General features: G+C 40.4%; 1 protein-coding gene across 1 annotated transcript in view; it reads right to left on the bottom strand.

Moving 5' to 3' along the window:
* Positions 1 to 345: 345 nt before the first annotated feature.
* Positions 346 to 20337, bottom strand: part of MSL2 (MSL complex subunit 2) — a 35245-nt gene continuing 15253 nt past the window's right edge. The window contains exon 2 of the mRNA XM_075937378.2: positions 346 to 6722. Coding sequence (XP_075793493.2) covers positions 5128 to 6722 — 1595 coding nt within the window. The 3' untranslated portion in view covers positions 346 to 5127. The remainder of the gene's footprint in view (positions 6723 to 20337) is intronic.

Here is a 20337-nt window from a genome sequence, read left to right as displayed (position 1 = left end):
AATTCTATGATTCTATACCAGAACTACTACAGTGCCAGAAAAGACCCTGGTACCAAATAGCTCAGGTTGCCATAGCTGGTGTCAACAGAACCGATAATGAGCACACTGTATGTCAGGCTCTCATGCTTGTTTGACTGAGGGTACCACTTGTATAGGCCACCTTAAAAATATGCTGTTTTTAAAATCACAGTATGTTAAATCTATGCAATTAACAGTTTTAATAAAGAGCACAAACTACTTTAAGAATTAAATATATAAACAATTATTGCAATTTAATCTGTACGTATTTTAACCTTTTACTCTATAATTAGGTAATGTTTACAGCATTTAAAGACTTAATAGCAAAGAGATTGCTTGTCGTGGTTTTACTTTTGCTGTTTTACTTTGCATTGGTGTATTTGTTTTTCAATGTAAAAGTACTTCATTCTATGGAGGTGTCATAGCATTGGGATCAACAATTATATCCCCTTGTGTTATCCAAAAATCTTTTCCTTACTGTCGCTTAGATCACACTGCCCACGTTGTTCCATTATCCTAATCATCAAAATCAAACTTCTCATTCACATGTTTAGAGGCCTAGTTCATTTCCAACAACCTGTATCCAGGACTCAGTCTGCCAGAGCATTCTTCCGTCATTTTCTGATCTACAAATGATCAAATTCTGGGGGAAAAAGCAGGGATAGATTATAATGAATAGGGTCCTTAGTAAACGTGGATGATCCTGGAGAGAGATGTCAGCGCAGTTTCACAACTGAGCTTTTCTCTTCTCTGCCTCTACCTCCCTCTTCTGCCCTTATGCCACCCCTACCACTAACTGACCCCTCATCCTTTATCTGTTAACCCACTTTATCTGTTAACTCCTGCTTTATCCCTCCAACCTTCTGCCCTTGCATCCCCTAACAACTGCATGTCCCCTGCCTTTTGCCCTTGCCTGCTCCCCGCACTTAACTCCCCTGTCTGCATTTCCATAGCATCCCTTCTACTTGCTACTACCAGTTCTCAGTCCATTTTCCTCCTTGTAGATTCCAGGTCCCCTCTCCTTCCAACTCAACCAGTCTCTGACCTCCCATCTCCTCAGCTTGCCCAGTCTCTGACCCTCTTTCTCTTCTCTCCCTCTTCAGCCCTGCAGCTGGAGGAGTAGTGCAAGCTGATTCTTGTCAAGCAGATGGCCAAGACACCAAACAGCACCTCTTATTCTTGCCTGGATGAAGGCAGAATAGGATGTTGGAGCCTGGGATATATCAGTGAAATGCCAAGCATGGGCAGTAAGACTGGTTGTAATTGGACTGTCCCCTTGCTGCACTCCAGCTCCCCCAGCCATGGGGTGGCAGCACCTGCTGCCTTTGCTCTCCCAGCAACATCTGACTGTTGCTAGACACAGAGGAAGTCACATCACTCCCTCCCACCAAAGACTTAAAATAAATCAGAAGCTGGGGCCCCACAATAATGAGACCCCATCCTCTCCTCCCCCTGCAATGAAAGCACTGTTCAACTTCTCCTATTCTCATTTCTCATCACACTGCCCCTTCAGGGTGTAACATATTCCCACTGTCCATTTATGAAACCGCCATTCTTACCTCATTTTAATCCTTCTTAAAACTCACTTTTGACGTATCAACTACAAGGTGGAAAAACAGATGTTATTTAAACAACAGAATTTCATGACCTGCAAATGCCCGAATTATGTCAGTGCATATCAACTTACTATTTCATCTAATTGTTTCTCAGCCTTTTGGTGCCTGTCTACAATTAGAGAAATGTAAGACCATTGGGGCAAAGACCATTTTTCTTCATGTTTCTTCAAAACATGAAGCGTACTGCTGATACAATAAAAATAATAAATTTAAAGTCCATCAAAACTAGATGTGCTTGCAACTTGGACATACTTGTTTATATATAAATAGTAATTTGGCATGGAAAATGTTTAAAAGTTTCTATTCCTTGAAAAAGGATTTGTACTCTTTTATTCAGATGGTACACCTGTGTACAACCACATTAATTTTGTACCATATGAACTGCACCTTACCATGAGCCATTTTCCTAAAGTAAATAGAGCCCAAGCATATCACAATACAATGTTAATATAATATTACATGATCCAGAGAAGGGCATTTTGAAAGCAAGTTTTTGATCTTCCTGTGCAGCATGCTCTCAGTTAAGAAGCAGCTTACATCAGAAATATCTTTGATAGACATCCTTCACCAGCTTTTGTAGCCGACGCAGTTCTGAAACTAGAGAATTTGAAGAAAGTTTGCAGAGTAGTACATTACTTCAGAAAAACTGAGGTGATACGGCGTGCACACTTAGTAAATGCCAGGTAGTCCCAAGTGGTCCTGTCTACACTAATGCAGACTTCAAGGTTTCCCGCTATTGCACCACTACATGAGGGCAGCACTGCTTGTGGTATTAAGTAATTGTGGTACTCACTAGTATAGACAGCCAAAGCACAGCCAACATGAAGGTAAAGATAATTTAAATTACTATTCAGATTGCTTTACATGGCACTAGAAAGACAGGACCTATGCAATTATTTCACTTCAGTTCTCTTCTCCAACCTTGTAATCCTTTTCCACTGCTTAATTTACTTGTCAACACACATGGGAGGCAGAAAATAAAAAGAAACAAAAGCTAACTAAGTTATGAAGAAGCAAAGAATTTTCCCCCAAAACTAAAAAGCGTCCAGACATGCCACACTGGTACCCTCAGCAGTTACAAAATAGAATTAGAAAACTAACATTTATTAATTATTTACATTTTAATACACATTTGAAGAACGTGGTAGCATAAAAAGAAACTTGTTTTTAAAACAACCTGAATTTACCATTTAGCAATGTTACATTAATGCTCAGGGATCTCCTATCAATGGTTCCAAAAAACACTTCACCTAAATCTCCAACAACTGGAACCTCACTTAATGCAACAGTAAAATATAAATAATTAAAAACTACTCCCACATTCAGGAATGTATACTCAAGTATAAAGTTTAAAGTACAAATAAATGTACTAACAATAATCTCAGCAAAACTTAATAGCTTTGCGGAAGTGTTCAGAAGCAACTACCCATGTTGCTCAATCTCCACTAAAATCTGTTTGTCATTTGATTACTTTACTTACATGTAGTGGAATAATAAACACAGATTTACATGAGTAGGTCAAAGTCAAACCACCAAAGTAGAAAAGGGTAGGATCCTCTTGATCAACACACAAAATCACATACAAATTTAACTAAATATGTTTTAATAGGACATCATTAAATCTCATGAGGGTTAAAAACAGAGAATTCAGGTACTTGGGTTGGCAAATAAAGACAAGAATACTAAGAAGCATTTTCCACCATTTACTCTCGTTATCAAAAATATTTTTCAACTCTTCTTGCAAAACAAAAACAAAATAGTACAGACTGGACACATACATCACATTTTTCTTCCTATGGCTTTAACCCCCCACCCTACCCCACCCCACAAAAAAGACGGGGGGGAATACAAAACAAAACAAAAAAATTATCTGACCACGTTCACAGAAAATGACACCATGGTACACTACAAAAACAAAAGGTGGTGTCATTTGATTTGTGTCCAAAATGTTTTTGCTTATTTCTTAGATAGGTAACCTTCATTGTACATGCTTTGTGCACAATCAAAATATATCCAACATTATGTCATAATTCATTGGAAGTTTCATTTAATTAATAAAAATATGGCTGCCATAAAATGAAATTTGAAAAATTCTAGCACTGTTTCTCTTTAGACATGCTGTTATAACAGTATCTGTCCTTTAAATTAGAAGAATAATGCTAGTCAGACTATTCTTATTTGTGCTGTGCCATTTAAAGATGAGATGTCTCTGCAACATGAAGTCTGACTTTTTAAAAATGGCATAAAAAACTTAAAACTGCTGTAATGTGCAAAATGCAAAAAGCCTTCTGTAAACTATTTCATTATTTTCAGAGATTAACTGGAAATCCACCAACTGGGCATCAACAATTGGGGGGAAATGAGCTATCCAGCATACTTTACTTAATGAGTACTGAGAATAATTTGATCCCATGTACCCTATCTTTCTTGACTAAGGAGAAGCAATTAACAATGGGCCATTTTCCTAGGGTAAATAGATCCACAGTAGAGTGTTATTAACTCATGCATATTTTAAAATGGCAAGTAAAGGCTGTATAAACAAGGATGTATGGAGGGCACCAATGGAACAAGAGATTTTATTCCAGAGCAGATTTATTTTTTATATTTTTGGCCTAGGGTCAAATTGTTCTCAAATACTACGTGCGATTCCCACTGAAATCAATAGATTTATATATGTAAAGTATATATAAGTATTTGCTTATTAGTTGTTTTCTCTCATGATGAAATGAACAGCAATATGTCAAAGATGAATGGAGTTTATGCCATATGACATAAAATATGTCAGACATCTACCTTTTTCAGAAAAAGCAAATAAAGCAATTACACAGAGGCTCAATCAGGATCCGTGGGACAGCCACTTTACTACTTACTGCAGTTGTTAGTATTGTTACTTCTTAGCCAATTCCAGTGAAGGACAACTTCTCTTTTCATGAAATTACTGATTTGCAATAGTTCCATGCTCTAGATAACCAATGTTTGTGATAAAAAATACGGGTCAATCAAACACTGTATTCCTTAGTTAATAACTATTTTCAAGATGAATGGGATGTGATTTGCTAGCAACACTGACGCCCTATGGCAGTGTAATTGGCAGTTACTTTCACGTATCATAAACAAGCACAATTTTGATGGACTGACTGGATACACTTCCTTACATTTAATTGGAAGCTTTAATTGTGTACAAAGCATTAACTGGGACAATAAGGTTAATATGTGTCTTGCCAAAGGTCATCTTGTATTAAAACCATTTACATCAGCATGTGATCTCAAACTATGAGGTGCTGTGAGATCTAAAGACATAGTTTTAGGGTAATTCCTCCATTATCTGCAAACTATTTCCCAGACACTAACACACAAAACATAGCAATGAAAAACACTTGATACAAGTGATCTATATGCAGGAGCTTCGGCAAGTTAAACAGAACCATAGCTGCCTTAAAACTGTAGCAGTTCCCCTACTAAGGGCAGGGAAAAGACCAAGAAAAAAAAAGATTTAACAGTCATATCTCATGTCTATAGCTTCATCCAAACTTTTATCATCGTGTGTACTGGCAGCTAAAAATGTAGTTACTGGTGATCCTGTCACATTAATTACACTGGTGCTTGTGCTGGCACTGCGCACAATGCTTGTCACATTAATGCCCAAAGTAAGCCTAGTCTGTTCTAAGGCTTTTTCTGGCACTGCAAATGCTTCCAGCTTCTTCTCCCCATTAGCCATATATGAGTTTTGGCATCCACGGCATATACAGTCTAAGCAGGCTTTACGGTTAGAGTAGCAAGGGCAACGTTGGCCACGGCATGTAAGAACACTTGGATTTTGGGTGGCGCGACCACATTTACACCCTTTCTTTTCTTGTGGTTTTTTATACACAGTTTTTGTCGGACTTCCTGGCATAACATTACTGCTAGCAACTTTTTCTTTTGCTTTGTCTTTTGTTTTCAGTATTCCTGGTTTGGCTTTCGGGTGAGATTTCTTGGGGGCATGTTCTTGAGTCTTTTTCATGCTTTTATTAGGCAGAAGTACAGTTTTACTTATTTTGGGAGTAGTGCCTCCATTGGGTACAGTTGCCACAGGCTGCAAAGACAGTTTATTTTCCTGTTTCACTGTTACTGGTGCTGATGCTCCCAACGTTGGGCCACAAAGAATGCTGGAAATGGGCAGTGGCTGAACCTTTTCGCTGTCACTTTCTGATCGAGATCGTTTTCGGTTTAACTTAACAACCTTAGGTGTTGCTGCTGTACAGGAGATCCCATGTGGAGAAGCACCTGTGGACATGAAAACATTATGGCTAAGAGGTGGGGGAGAAAGCTGCAGAAAAGGACCATTGGATACAGTGGCTTCCAAGCTGGGCTGCAAATCAGAACCACAGACTTCAGTGCCTGAAACAGTTTCTAAGCTTCGGAGAACTTCCTCAACACTAAGCAATAGTGAGCCACCAGGTTTTATATCTTCACTGAAACCGCAGATGTCAATGCCTGATGCACACAAGTCACTAGTAGAAACTGTGTCACACACAGGTTGAAGACTGCTAGAGATATCCTCAGTTTTTATGTATTCTCCAGTACTACACACATCAATTGTATTTGTATGTTCAGGAGAAGGCATGTTTACTCCAAGTTTATCCACTGAAAGCCCATTACAATTGGGCAACCCATTGATAACAGAACTTCTAATATCAATATTGTGTGTGTTTTCTGGTATGGAGGAAAAACTAGCTTGAGGATCATTAGTATGTTCTGAGGTTGAAGGTAAAGGGGAATGTGTCAAACATAAAGGCATGGCTGCATCGGAAGTTTTTTCTGTGTCTTCATGGAGTGGTGATCCATCTTTGAGCAAAGCCAAAAGATCCGAAGAACAGTCAACAGCCTGTATTATGTCTCGTGCCAATGGAGTCTGTGTTATGTATTCGCACAGTTTTTTATAGCAGTTCACTAGAATGCTCAACTGTTTATTTTCCTCAAACTGCTCATAGTCTTTACACCAACTACATGATGGTTTCATCATCATTTTCTTGCCTTTACAAGTTTTGCAGACATAATGCTGACACGTGGAGTTGGTGGGGGCAATAGGATCCTGTAGCAAATTTCCTACGAGGAAAAAGAAAAGAAGGCTATTAGAGCAGACCAATGGGCATCGGCTTTCAGGGTAACCTAAGAGGGACTTCCTATTAACAGCAATATGAATTTCCTGCATATTTTTCAGTGATTTATAAGGTCATGAGAAAAAAAAATACAAAAACAGTATGAGATTTCAGACTCGTTACAAAAGCTGTATTGCGTTGTAAAACAACTTTGTGTTTAAAATGTTACTACACTGCAGAGAAAAAATTTAATGTAATCTGATGTGTTGCTGTCTGTTAACCCAGACTTTAGAAAACACTGTCTCAAGCAAACCAGTATCAGCTTTGCCTCATTAAACACCACATCCATCTCAATGTGGTGATCTCCATAGCAAAAGAAATTTGTAACCACTTCTATAACAAACAAGAAGCTGAAATGTATTCACTTGAGTTTTTTTATAAACACTGACTACAAATACAACAGAAATCAAAACTAATTCATAAACTGTTTGCAAAAACTGGTGGTGATGGGGAATCACAATTTATATTAGTTACAATATATTATATGATTGGTTTCTATGTCTGGACATAGAACAACATTTGAATGGCACAGAGAGCTCTTCAGACCACAGTCTGGAAAATCTATTCAGAAGACAACCGTGGCCTAGTTGAGTGTAACTGATTTTTGATCCAAATGAGACAAGCCAAACCCTTGTTAACTTTCTTTAACACGGAATCTGAGCCACCAGGTAAAGGAATGAGATGCGCAATCTGATTATTCAAATCAAGTTCTGATTCACTTGTTGAGTCTTTTGTGTTATCAATTCCATTCACTAACTCTGATCAGTGTATGGCTGGGTTTTGATAATCAAAGGAACAAAGCCCTATATTCATTTTACCTTAAAATACATTTTCCCTCTCTTCTCCTCCCCATATTTTAAAGTAAATATAACAGGTGTTAGCTGTGGTGGCAGCCAAAGCAAGCCCTCATCCTCCATATCCTACCCCTTTTTGCTGGCAGGATTCTCTATTCCTTGGCCTAGCTCAGCCGCTGTATTATTCTTACTTCAAACTATTAAAAACTAAACTATGTTCTAATTCAGCTGTTTAAAAATGAAATTTAAGAGTCCAATCACTCAGCAGCACTCCTTGGTTCAAAGGATGGACTAAGGGGAATCATTCTATTTCTCCTTTAACATTTAAAGCCTAGAAAATTCCTATCTGCTGAGCTACAAAGGGGAACTGCCATTGCATTCTCTCATGTCAGCTGTCATTAAGCACAGTCAGTTGGTTTTGATTTAAAATCAATTTTCAAGTAAAATTATCAGGGATCATTTCTTGGTCCAAAATTATGTCCTATTTTAATCAATGAGCTGAAAGAAAATACATTTGCTCATAAAGTTTTCAGGTGACAAAAGATCTGTGGAGTGGCAAAAAAGTGAGGACTGGTCAATGTTACTGTGCAATCAGAATGAGTTGTTAAGCACAGCTAAAATATGCATTTTAATACAACCAAAAGCAAGGCCATACATCCAGGAATAAAGAACAGAGGCTATGTTTATTGGTTAGGAATTATAGCTTGGAAAGTGATGACTAAAAAAGGCTTGAGGGTCACAGTGGGAACTTACTGAATACAAGCTCCCAGTATGATGCTGTGGTCAAAAGGGGAATACAATCCATAAAGGATATTGAATAAGACAGAAAGGAGGCAATATTACCTCTATGCAGCATTGGTGAGACCGGTAATGGAATACTGTGTCCAAACTCCTAGGATTGTATTCACCCTCTGCCTCAGTGTCTACTTCTCTTGAAGTTTGTTGTGAAGCAACCAAGAAAGTTTTGAATGACACTGTCCCTGAATAGCCACACTTAACTGGTATTGTATCTGTTGTTGAGTTTTGAATGCAAACAAATATTCCATTCAAGGATGTGTACACTCAGTGTACCCAAGTGGGATAACTTTTCCTAGCAGTACACATCAGGATGGCACTCATGTTCTGTGGCTCTTGACATTTCCCTGGCTAGTTAGGGACAGTATCACCCAAAGTGCTCTCAGTTTCTTCACAACAAATATCAAGAGTAGAGACTGATGGAGAAGGAATGGAAGGGATGGAGGAATATACATCTGTAGCCACATCTCAAAGAACAATAGTTATGATACAGGTAAGTAACCATCTTTTCTTCCTTTGAGTGTTTACATCAGTAAGTCTTCTAATTTAATAAAATATAAGTGCTATTGTGTTTGTGTGTATAATTTAGTTCTTAGAATTCCTAATATACTACTGCCGCATCTGCAGCATGATATACATAAGCATTATGTACTATTTCCTAGATTAATACAAAAATCAAGTTATCTAAAAAAAATTAAACAAAGTATACCCTATTAGATGATGTAAAATGATATACTGAGCTGTAAATTAACAAGTTTTAGTGCTCAGATTTGCATGACTGTTTGAAGAAGTATGTGAAGTAATATCAGTGAGAAATTGTATTTAAATCAATAATTTTTTGGGGGTGATTTAAATCAAATAACCCTGGGTAGAAGGATGGGGGGGGGGGTTTGACAGAAATCATATGGTTTAATACGATCTCATACTGCTGTTACTGTTTTCCAGGCATTATTGAAGCAAGATAGCGTGTTGCCAAATTGAAGTACATGGACCTGAAGGACTCTATGCGCCTTGAAAGCTTCTCTGTCTCTCACCAACAGAAGCTGGTCCAATAAAATAAATTACAACCCTCCCACCATGTCTAATATCCTGGGATCGACAAAGCTACAACTATGCCAAATAGAGGCGACAGGGTTGAGATTTCGGAATTGGTCTGTTGCTCTTAATTTACTAGTCAAATAGGCTGCTTCTTGAAATGGAGGACAATAAGCTGTTTAGATAAACTATATCCAGCAGGTTTTTCCTGTGAGATTTATTCCCCTTTCTGGAGTTATCTTGACATCTTAACCAATAAAGTGTCCATCTGAAATACTGGTGAGGTAGTATTACAGCAAAAAGTATTGTAGACCAGCAAAAAGATGTATAAATACCTAAGGAATGCAGAGCTGCTCACAAGTCCTTAAAGGATTAAATGTATGTTAAGTCTCACCCACTTTCTCAGAGAATATAAAAAATGCTGAATTGCAGTCTTCTACAACCACAATGCCCTTCATGCTGTTACTGCTAATGTGACAGCTCTGGAAGCTGCACCCATTATGTCTAGAGCTGACAGCAAAGTCTTGGCAACCAGATGACCTTCAGCAATGAATGCCTTGAATCCCTCCCTAGATGTTTCAGGTGACTTATCTGATTGTCGTTTAACTCTGTCTTGAAGGGGTGCGTGCACATGCCTGGGTGTGTAATATGTACCTGATCTTCAACTTGATGAATCCCCAAAGTCAGCAGACAGTATTGGGGAAACCACTTTACGTGGGGTGAACAAATGTCCAGCTTCATCCAAGACACAATCTGCACCAAGAGAGATACAGGGGTTGGCATGCAGAGGGGCAGGAGCATTGCACTCTTATTTGGTAATGACACAAAAGATGGCACAATGCTAAAGTTGGAACTAGTCCCAAAGATGTGGTATGAACTGCAGTCATCAGTTCAGCCAACAACTAGGATACATCTGCAATGATTCCAGTTAGTGCCAGGCAGTGTCTCAATGAGGTCCCAGCAATTGAATGCTCCTGAACAGTGAGGGAATCAGGAAGAGGGGAAAGCAATTCTGATACGGCATGATAACTCAGTGACGACGTTATCACTACTGGCACAGTCAAGCTGATGCTTCCTCAGTACCAGCGAGCAAGCAGATGGCTCAGTTCCATCTTGCATACTTGAAATATCACAATGCTGATGTGTACTTCTCATAGAAGAGGAGAAAGACTCTCCTTGACCTCCGGATTGGCTGCAAACAATTTTGACACACCTTTTTCTTGGAAGACCTGAGGAAGGAGAATGATATCTTTCTCCTGGGGGAGGAATCAGCATCTGAATGAGGAACACTGGTTTGCTCTGAAGTTTGCTTTCAGCTTCAAAGTTGTGCCTTCAGTGCATATGCATGCTTCACAGCCCATTCAGTAAGGTGCTGCTTGAACCTCAATTTCCTTGGCACCTGTGTTCTTTTCTTAAGAGACTTGCAAATGAGCATTTTTCTTTAACAGTGTCCTTCCCCTAGACACAAACACCACGTGTGGGATCGCTATTGGGAACAGTTACCCCTCATCACAGACAGTGTTTAAACTCTGGTGAGGACATTCCAATAGGATCATTAATTAACCTAACTATTCCTAATTTATATTAAGGGTACTACTAACTAACTATAATCTATTTATAACAAAATCTCAGAAGACAAGAAACCATCTGAGGAAATACCACATGACTTGCTCTAAATCCAGCCGTAGGTAATGAGAAGAACCGAGGGAGGTTGCAGCAATACTGCCCTGAAATAGTCAGGGGAGATAACAATCTATGGATTTTATTTAAAGTATGCATTAATCTTTGTTTTTAAATAAATCTGTTTAAAACAAAATCTGAATTTAAATATAAAATATGTTAAGGCCTAAACTTATTATAATCTCTGGTAACATATACATTTAAAAAAAAAAGCTGAATCCATGAGCCTCTATCATAAACTTTATATAGAAAAGCAGCTTTTATTGCAAAGAAAGAATAAGGGGGAAACAACTCACTTTTGAGGTAAAGCTTTGCAAATATGGGACAAAAGGCACCACTGCATTAACGGCAGAGGATATAGGGGCTGTGTTACTGGGTGCAAGAGACTGGCAAAGTTATCACAGATTTTAGAACCAGGTTCTCTGACTCTCAGATATAATATGTATCGCACCAGAAGCTTCAACCTATAATATTATTTTATGGTTTCTCCCTGAGTTTCAATTGGCTCAGTTCTCAAATTATAAATATTTAATATGCTCCAAGTCATGGAAAAAACCCTGAAGTGTATGTTTCCAAAATACATTTTATGTGCTGTTTTGTGTGTTTAAATTCCAGTTACCATCCTAATGCAGCTTGACCTAAATCATGAGCAAAAAGTTAAGATAGTAAACAAGCAATACAGGCAGTCCCCGGGTTACGTATAAGATAGGGACTATAGGTTTGTTCTTAAGTTGAATTTGTACGTAAGTCGGAACTGGCTCCAGATTCAGCCGCTGCTGCTGAAACTGACCAGGGGCTGACTACAGGAAGCCCAAGGCAGAGTTGCTCTGCCCCCAGCTTCCTGGAATCAGCCACTGATCAGTTTCAACAGCGGCTGAATCTGGAGCCTGGAACAGAACAGCTGGGGCGCTGCCGGGTAGGTCCCCCCAGGACCAACCCGGCAGCACCCCAGATGCTCTACCCCAGGCATCCACAACAAAAGCCTGGTCTGCTGGGGGGGGGGGGGGTGCACTAGCTGCGCCCCCCGCCCCCCAGCAGACCAGGGAGACCCGGAGCAAAGCCGCGGGGGCGGCAGGGTCCCGCGCCTCTGCGGCTTTGCTCCGGAGCAAAGCCTTGGAGGCGCGGGACCCCGCCGCCTCTGTGGCTTTGCTCCAGGTGTCCCTGGTCTGCTGGGAGGGGTCCCCGGTCTGCTGGGAGGGGTCCCCAGCAGACCAGGGACACCCTGAGCAAAGCCGCAGAGGCGGCAGGGTCCTGCGCCTAAAAGGCTTTGCTCCGGGTGTCCCTGGTCTGCTCGGGGTCTCCCTGGTCTGCTGGGGGGGGTCCCCAGCAGACCAGGGAGACCCCGAGCAAAGCCGCAGAGGCAGTGGGGTCCCGCGCCTCCAAGGCTTTGCTCCGGAGCAAAGTCGCAGAGGCGCGGGACTCCGCCGCCTCCAAGGCTTTGCTCGGGGTCTCCCTGGTCTGCTGGGGATCCTCCCTACAGACCAGGGACACCCGGAGCAGCTTTTCTCGCCCCGGAGGATGCGGTGGCGGGACCACTGTACGTCTGGATGGTCCCTCCTCCTGCGAGTTCCGGGGCGAGAAAAGCCCCGTTCGTAAGTCGGATCCGCGTAACTCGGGGACTGCCTGTATATCAGTCACCATTTTCTAACATACTACACATTTGAAAATATTAAGCTGCACAGTTGCTTAACTACACTTTCAGTGGTTACACAAGGGGACAGGCAGCTCTGCAGGAGCCAGTATGTGCAGGGATCCGCTTTTAAGACAGCTCCAAGTGCACACAACCCGCACCTGCTCTCGCACTGCTGCCTCTGATACAGGGGTAGAAGTGCAGGGAACAGAACTGTGTGTAACCACACACGTTAACTGATGAACCCAGGCTCATCAATTAACCTTGTAAACAGATACACTATCACATCCTTAGTGTCTTCTAGCTGCTCTGGTACTTGGAAGATACAAGGTACCTGTTACCTATTGCCTTTTACCAGTTTATTAGCATACTCCTAGTTATATGGGGGATCCTATGTTCACAGGGAGCTTCCCTCCTAAAGACTGTCTCTCAGTTTCTAAATGATAACTGAAGTTTCAAGTTTCTTTTTTTAATGCTCTCTCTCAGCATGATAATTCTTGGTTATTCAGAGCTTGGGTAGGGGAAGGGAGTCAACACAGGATATTTCAATATCTTCCCACTAACTCTAACAATCTATTATTGTCTTTTCCCGAGCTGGACAAAATATGAGTATTTGAAGTTGGTTTTGTGTAAACAACTGATTTGGAAGGTGTCCCTCCATATCCAGCTGCTTCAGCTGAAGTTGCTCATATATCCTGGGCATAGTTTTCTATATACACAAAGACAAATTAATAACCAAGTCTGTATACTAGGGATGTAAAAAGTTGTTTAAAAAAGTAACTGTAACCACTAAAATTAAAGATTAAAAACTTTGTAGTTACATGGTTACACGGCTTAGCTTTATACTGAGCCCGCAGCAAAGCCTCCTCAGCAACAGGGCCCCAGCCCCTGCCGGCCCTGCTCCTGAGAAGGAGGCTTTGCTGAAGCAGTGAAGCCACCTTCCAGGAGTGAGGCCAGAAAGGGCTGACCAAAGCAGCCCCTGTACGTGGCGGCCCTCACAGGGCTGGAGCAGCTCCAGCCTCTACCAGTTAATTGCACCGATAAGCCTCATCCATTAGGGGTGAGGCATACCAATTAACTAGTTAACCTTTTACATTCCCAACTATGAATCTCTCATAATGACCAAGTTCAGAACATCGGCAGCTTTCAGTAAAAGTCCTTCCTCAATTGAGTTACATAGTACAATGACAGTATGCAACCAGTCAAACCAACAGCTCATTTTTACCAACAGCTTCTGATTTACTTTTGATATGTCTGCAGCCTGATAGTCACAAATAACACTTCATGAACCTCAAGTATTACAAAGTTCATCTCTGGCCTCTGGATTTCAAAAGTGTTATTACTGATCAGACAGACAAATCATCTTCTATGGCAAATAAATACACTGTATGTTTGTGTTGTAAGCTAGAGCTCCACACAAGCTCTTTCAGAAAACATAGCAACAATATCCACTGGAAATACCAAAAGCTGACAAATGTTCCCATGGATGCCTTCACAAAATTACCATAATTGAAAAATTCCTACACCATCAGACAATGTCAAAAAAAGTTGAACATTCATCTCTTCGAGGCAATATGGTTCCTAAAAGTAACTTTTTATGAAATGACAAAACATCTATTCAACCAGAATTCATCCCCCTACTAGGGAAGAAAGAACTGCTGCAACATTGTCATCCAGTTATGCTGGAATAAATAGAAAACTCTTCCGCAGAAGAGTGAAGTTCTTAATATAGTTCCTCAACTCACAGTGAAAGAAAGGAAATATTGGTATTGCAACAATCTTTTATTTCCACCTCCTTGTTATACTCTGGTTAAGTTAGTGGGGGGGAGGGAGAGGAGGAGGAAAGCTACAGTTAACGAGCTGAGAAAACAAAAGCTCACAGGCAAGTAAAAAACATGGAGAAATGGATGAAAGGTCAGAATTTGAAGGGAGCATGGGCAATGATATAAGGTCAAAGGAGAAACAAGAAGGAACAGAGTAGAAATCAAATCACTATTTCTATGTTCATATACTAATGCAAGAAGTAGGGGGAATAAATAGGAAGAACTATCAATACTTATAATTACAACTACGATATAACTGGCATCACACAGACTTGATGGAAAAATACACAACTGGAATGTTGCTACAGAAGGGAACATCTTGCTCAAGAAGGACAGGCAAGGAAAAAGTTGCCTTGTATATCACAGATGTACAGTTTTGCATAGGGGCTGAGCTGAAAATAGGAGACAAACTTGTTGAAAGTTTCTGGTTAAAGACAAAAAGCGGTAAAAATAGGGTGAAATGTGTTTATGATCCCACAAGCAGCCAAATTTTCTACTGCACACCATTACTGAACATTTGCTTACTTACTCATTTTTACCATATAATTATAAAATAAATTAGAATATAAACATTGTACTTAAATTTCAGTGTATAATATAAAGAGCAGCATAAATAAGTCACTGTATGAAATTGTAGCTTGTAGCAATTTTGCTAGTGCTTTTCATGTAGCCGGCTGTAAAGCTTGGCAAATAGCAAGATGAGACCCTGGAATACCCCTGCATGCCCCCAGTTGTATACATACTTCTGGTTGAGAAACACTGGTTTAGACTGGGTCTGTTTGTAGAATAAACTGCCTTGACCCAGACCCAGCTGTGAAGGCAGTATATTTATAACCTTGCATGGTCTAGAACAAAAGTTCCAGCTATCATATAGCCTAGCAATTGCAAACAGTTCCTTACCAAGGTCTGTAAGCTGATCTGGACTGGGTTGACTACATTGGATAAGGCCACAAATCTGTGCACTTGGAGGCAGACTATCGCTGCTATCAAACTGAGATAAGTGTCCATGAATTCCAGTGTTTGTACAGGAGGCAAGGGGATTGTTGAATGTTCAACTGTAAAAAAGTTCAAAGTTGTTTATGACGTTCTGTGGTAGCCATCAAAAATTCTGCATGTTGTTTCATACAAGATTCTTGATACGTGTTTTGAAAATATATGTGGGTCCAACAGAGAGCACCCTGTATTGAAAGTGATTCTGAGCTAGATTGAAACACAGAAACCATCTGTGGGAGGAGTGGATAGCTATATGAAAATATGCATGCTGAGGCTCAGAACCAACCCAGTAGCAGAATTACGGCTGTAAGAATTACATTTTGAATTTTTGTGCCTTCATAAAGGTATTCAGTAGCCTTAAGTCAAAGAGAGGCTTTCACCCACCATTTCTTTTTGGAGCCAGGAAATACTTGGAATAAAACCCCTTACCGCTATTTTGTATGGGAACAGGTACTGTAGCTCCCAAGAGTAGGGAGTCTATTTCTTGAGAAAGTGTTTTTGAGAAGTGTACCTGAAAAGAGACGGGGAAGGGGGTTGGAAGGCAGAAGGGAAGTAAAGTGGGGGGTATCTGTGGAGATAATCTCCAAAACCCACTTGTCCATAGTGACAGACTCTGAAGCTTGCTGTAAGTGCAAGCCAAATGGAGAAAGGTAGACAAAGCATTGCAGTCAATACGATGGAGTTTGCAACCCAGAATTTTGACCACCCAGTCAAAACTGTTGCTCAGAGGCCAAAGGCTGGTCTGTAGATGTTTTTCTCTATGAAACCTCTGCCTTTTGCATTGGCCTTCATAAGATCTCTGGGAACTAGAGCATTGAACAGGGCAAGATCTCTGTATTTTCTGGGACTTTAAATTTTGTTTTTCAGTAGGTGTATAAATCCTCAGAGACTATAGAGTGGCTTTCGAGTCCTTTTTTATGTTCACAGACTTGTCTGTGCTCTTTGCAAACTGTTTGGATATATCAAAAAGAAGGTCCTTTGATCTGCTGTGGACTTTATTATCTTGAGCAATTTGATATTAAATTACTCAAGATAGTAAAGTCCACAGCAGTCTGCGAATAGCTTCAAAAGGATCTCACAAAACTGAGTGGACAGATGAAATTCAATGTTGATGAATGCAAAGTAATGCATATTTGAAAACAGAATCCCAACTATACCTTGGAAATAATGGGGTCTAAATAAGTTGTTACCACTCAAAAGAGAGACCTTGGATTCACTGTGGATAGTTCTCTGAAAATGTCCACTGAATGTGCAACAGCAGTCACAAAAGCAAACAGAATGTTGGGAATCATTAATATAACAGAAAATATCATATTGCCTCTATCTAAATCCATGGTACACCCACATCTTGAACACTGTGTGAATATGTGGTCACCTCATCTCAATATATATATATATATATATATATATATATTCATAAATACACACAGACACTTATAGAGGGAGAGATCTCAGAAAAGGTTCAAAAAAGGTCAACAAAAATTATTAAGGGTATATAATGGCTGCCATTAGAGGAGAGATTAATAAGACTGGGCCTTTTCAACTTGGAAAAGAGATGACTAAGTGGGGACATGATAGAGGTCTATAAAATTATGACTGGTGTGGAGAGAGTAAATAAGGAAAATGTATTTATTCCTTCCTATCACACAAGAACTTCAGGGGTCACAAAACAGAATTAATAGACAGAAGGTTTAAAACAAACCAAATTAAGTATTTCTTCACACAAAACACCCAGTTAACCTGTGGAACACCCTGCCAGAAGATGCTATGAAAGCCCAGACTTTAATTGGATTAGAAAAAAACAACAAAACCTATATACATTAATGGAGGGTAAGTCCATCAATGACTATTAGCCAGGATGTACAGGGATGGTTTTCCTACCCTCTGTATGTCAGGGCTGGGAATGGGCTTGGGCAGGATGATTACCTATTCTGTTCACACCCTTTGGGCCCATCTGGCTTTGGCTACTGCTAGAAGACAGGATACTGGGTTAGATGGACCTTTTGTGTGACCCAATATGGCCATTATGTCCTCTAACATAGTCTGGACCTGCCTCAGAAATCCTGAAAGCTGGCACTAGGAGGACCTACACATAACTACTAGCATGCACACAGAACAACTGCTAGTATCAACAGTGTCAAGAGAGTTCTACAGAGACATTATGGAAAGAAGCTGGCCTTCTGGAAACTACTCTACGTGTTCCGATGGGAGATGATCAATAAAGGAGCTCAGCTTGATGTAATCAGTGTAGGGATATAACTATTGTTTAAAAAGTTAACCATTTAAATGACTTTAAAGTATTTCATATAAACCATTAACTAGTTAAAGGGACGGGGCGGGGGTTGGGTTCAGCTGACTGGCCAGTGCAACTGGGGCTGCTCCAGACAGCTGGCTGGCAGGAGATTACGGGGGTCGGTTGACCAGCACAAGAGTTAATGGTTAAAGCAGGTTAATTGGTAAGACTAATGCTTCCCAGTTAACATTTTACATCCCTAAATTAGTGTGGTTGTATTTTACCACTAATATCTACTAGTTTGTGATTTTTACTGATAAAGGAGCCAATGAGTACCACAACTACTACTTAAAACTAGTAAGAATCATAAAAAGCTCAACTATGGGGTCACAGTTAAAGGAAGATCAACATGGATAGCTGCTAAGTCTCTGTCTCAAGCTGAGGAACTGATGGTAATTCTCCTGTGCAGTGTTATATAACAACAGGGTAATGTGGGAGACTGAACAACATACAGACATAGGCTGAACAGAGAGTGCTATATGAAATCTCCAATCAAAGGCACAAACACACCTTGAGTGAAGCAACCATAGAACAACTATTTGAGGAAGAACCTTATTTCTCTGGACTGTGGAAGAGAAGGCTGAATATTACAAACACATGGTTCTGGGAAAATTCGGGACTGCAAGTGTGCTGAGGTCATTCTGCAAGAAATAACCAAGACTGGGTTACCAAAGTGCAGTTTGAGTCAGGCTCCTGTGACCAGAGCTGCTGAACCAGGGCTATTTAGCACTCCAACACTCAGGTATTGTCTATTTTAACCCCCGTTGTTGATCTAATTTACGTTACTTCACCCATGCAAATAGCATAAGTGAAGTTGGCATACTTACCATGACATCTTGCGAGTGGTAAGAACTGTGGGGGCTGCTTTGCTGTTGATGCCAGCTACTTTTCTCGTCCTGGTGGAGTACCAGCATCGACAGAAATGCTCTCTGAGATCAATTTATCATGTCTACCATGGAGACAAGCCCTCAGAGTGTGATTTTCATGCTCTCAACCAGTCTACAGGCATGTGTGTCTCAGATTGGAAGCTGCAGCAGCAAAGCATTGTGGTGCACTCAACTTTCAGGGCAAGTGGTGACACAATCCCTTTCTGGTCTGGATTACAGATGTTAGTAGCATGTAATTCGTTAATTGTGTAGTCAACAAAAATTCTTTCGACTACACAATTAATCAACAAGGGTGATCACTGCACTCATTTCCAAGCTTGGTCTGGCAAGTAGTTCAGGTGCTGGTGTGAAGGCATCCCAGCTTGCACTCACTCCCAGGAACTACCTCTGCTGCGTCTCTGCAGTATCACCGCAGAGCCGCAGTGGGGGAGTAGCTCCCAGGACCTGGTGCAAGCCAGGACTGAGCCAGGCTGCCATCCTGCCTGGTCCTAATTACTTTTCATGCAGAGCTGCAACAGGGAGTAGCTCCCGGGACCCAGTGCGAGCCAGGACTGCTCTGGACTGCTGGCCAGCCCTCTAAAAAATTTACTGGCAGAGCTGGGGATGGAGGAAGGGAGTTGGTTGTGTGCAGTTGGTAACATTAACCAACAACACTTTCATTTATCGGTTAATTGTTTAACCAGCTATACTATTATTTCCCTAGTCTGGACTGCACCTCAAACCCTAACACAGCGTCTTGTCATCTGCAGACTTTGTGTGTGTACTCTTCCCCCCCCCCACTATTTAAATCATTAATGAAAATACTGAATAGTATTGGATTCAGGGCAGGCCACGCAGGACCCCACTATATATGTGTTCTCATTTTGACAGCAAACCACTGATAACTACACTTTGAGAACAGTTTTTCAAACAGTTGTGCATTCACCTTGTAGTAATTTCATTTAGATAACATTATCCTAATCTACTACCATATGAAACTGTGTCAGTGACATTATAAATATAAATATTACAATCAAGGTCTCTGAACTCTGGTGTAAACTGGATCTTAATTCTTCATCATTCTGATGAGAAACCGCAAATTTAACAAAATAGATCTGAAAATACAATCAGCACAGAGTGCACATATATTTTGATATTGAAAATGGAAAAGGAATTTTATGTGCCAAGACAAAATATGAACTGCCTCACAAAAGTTGGGGGGAAAGCTGAAAGTTTTAGTGTCTGGACAAATGCTTTTGCCAGCTCAGAGCATGAAAACAGTTTGGGGTTATGGGATAGATGACTGTTTCTGCTAAAATAATCAGCAGAGAGACAGTTAACAGCTGATACATGAAAATTTTCATGTTTGGATTTCAGAGTTAACAGCCACTGAGGTGAATGGGCTTGTGCTCAGCTATCCTTCAGGTTGTCTACAGACTTAGAAAGATAATAGCGCATCAAGTTATAATCTCTTTACATTTCCAAAGTTCTTTTCAGATGAAAGCTAAGTTTTTGCTTAAACTAATATTTCAACTTGAACACAAATCTGTGGCAAATCCTTCAGCATTACAGAAAGGTGATCATAATGTTAGGAAAACTATGTATCTTGCATATCACATGTGAAATGAAACCATTAATAAACAACCACCACTA

The sequence above is a fragment of the Pelodiscus sinensis genome, chromosome 10 (genome assembly GCF_052426305.1).
Source record: "Pelodiscus sinensis isolate ZL-2025 chromosome 10, ASM5242630v1, whole genome shotgun sequence".
In the NCBI taxonomy this organism is placed as follows: Eukaryota; Metazoa; Chordata; order Testudines; family Trionychidae; genus Pelodiscus; species Pelodiscus sinensis.
Note: the sequence above shows the minus strand (reverse complement) of the source record. Positions and strands in the feature narration are given on the sequence as shown.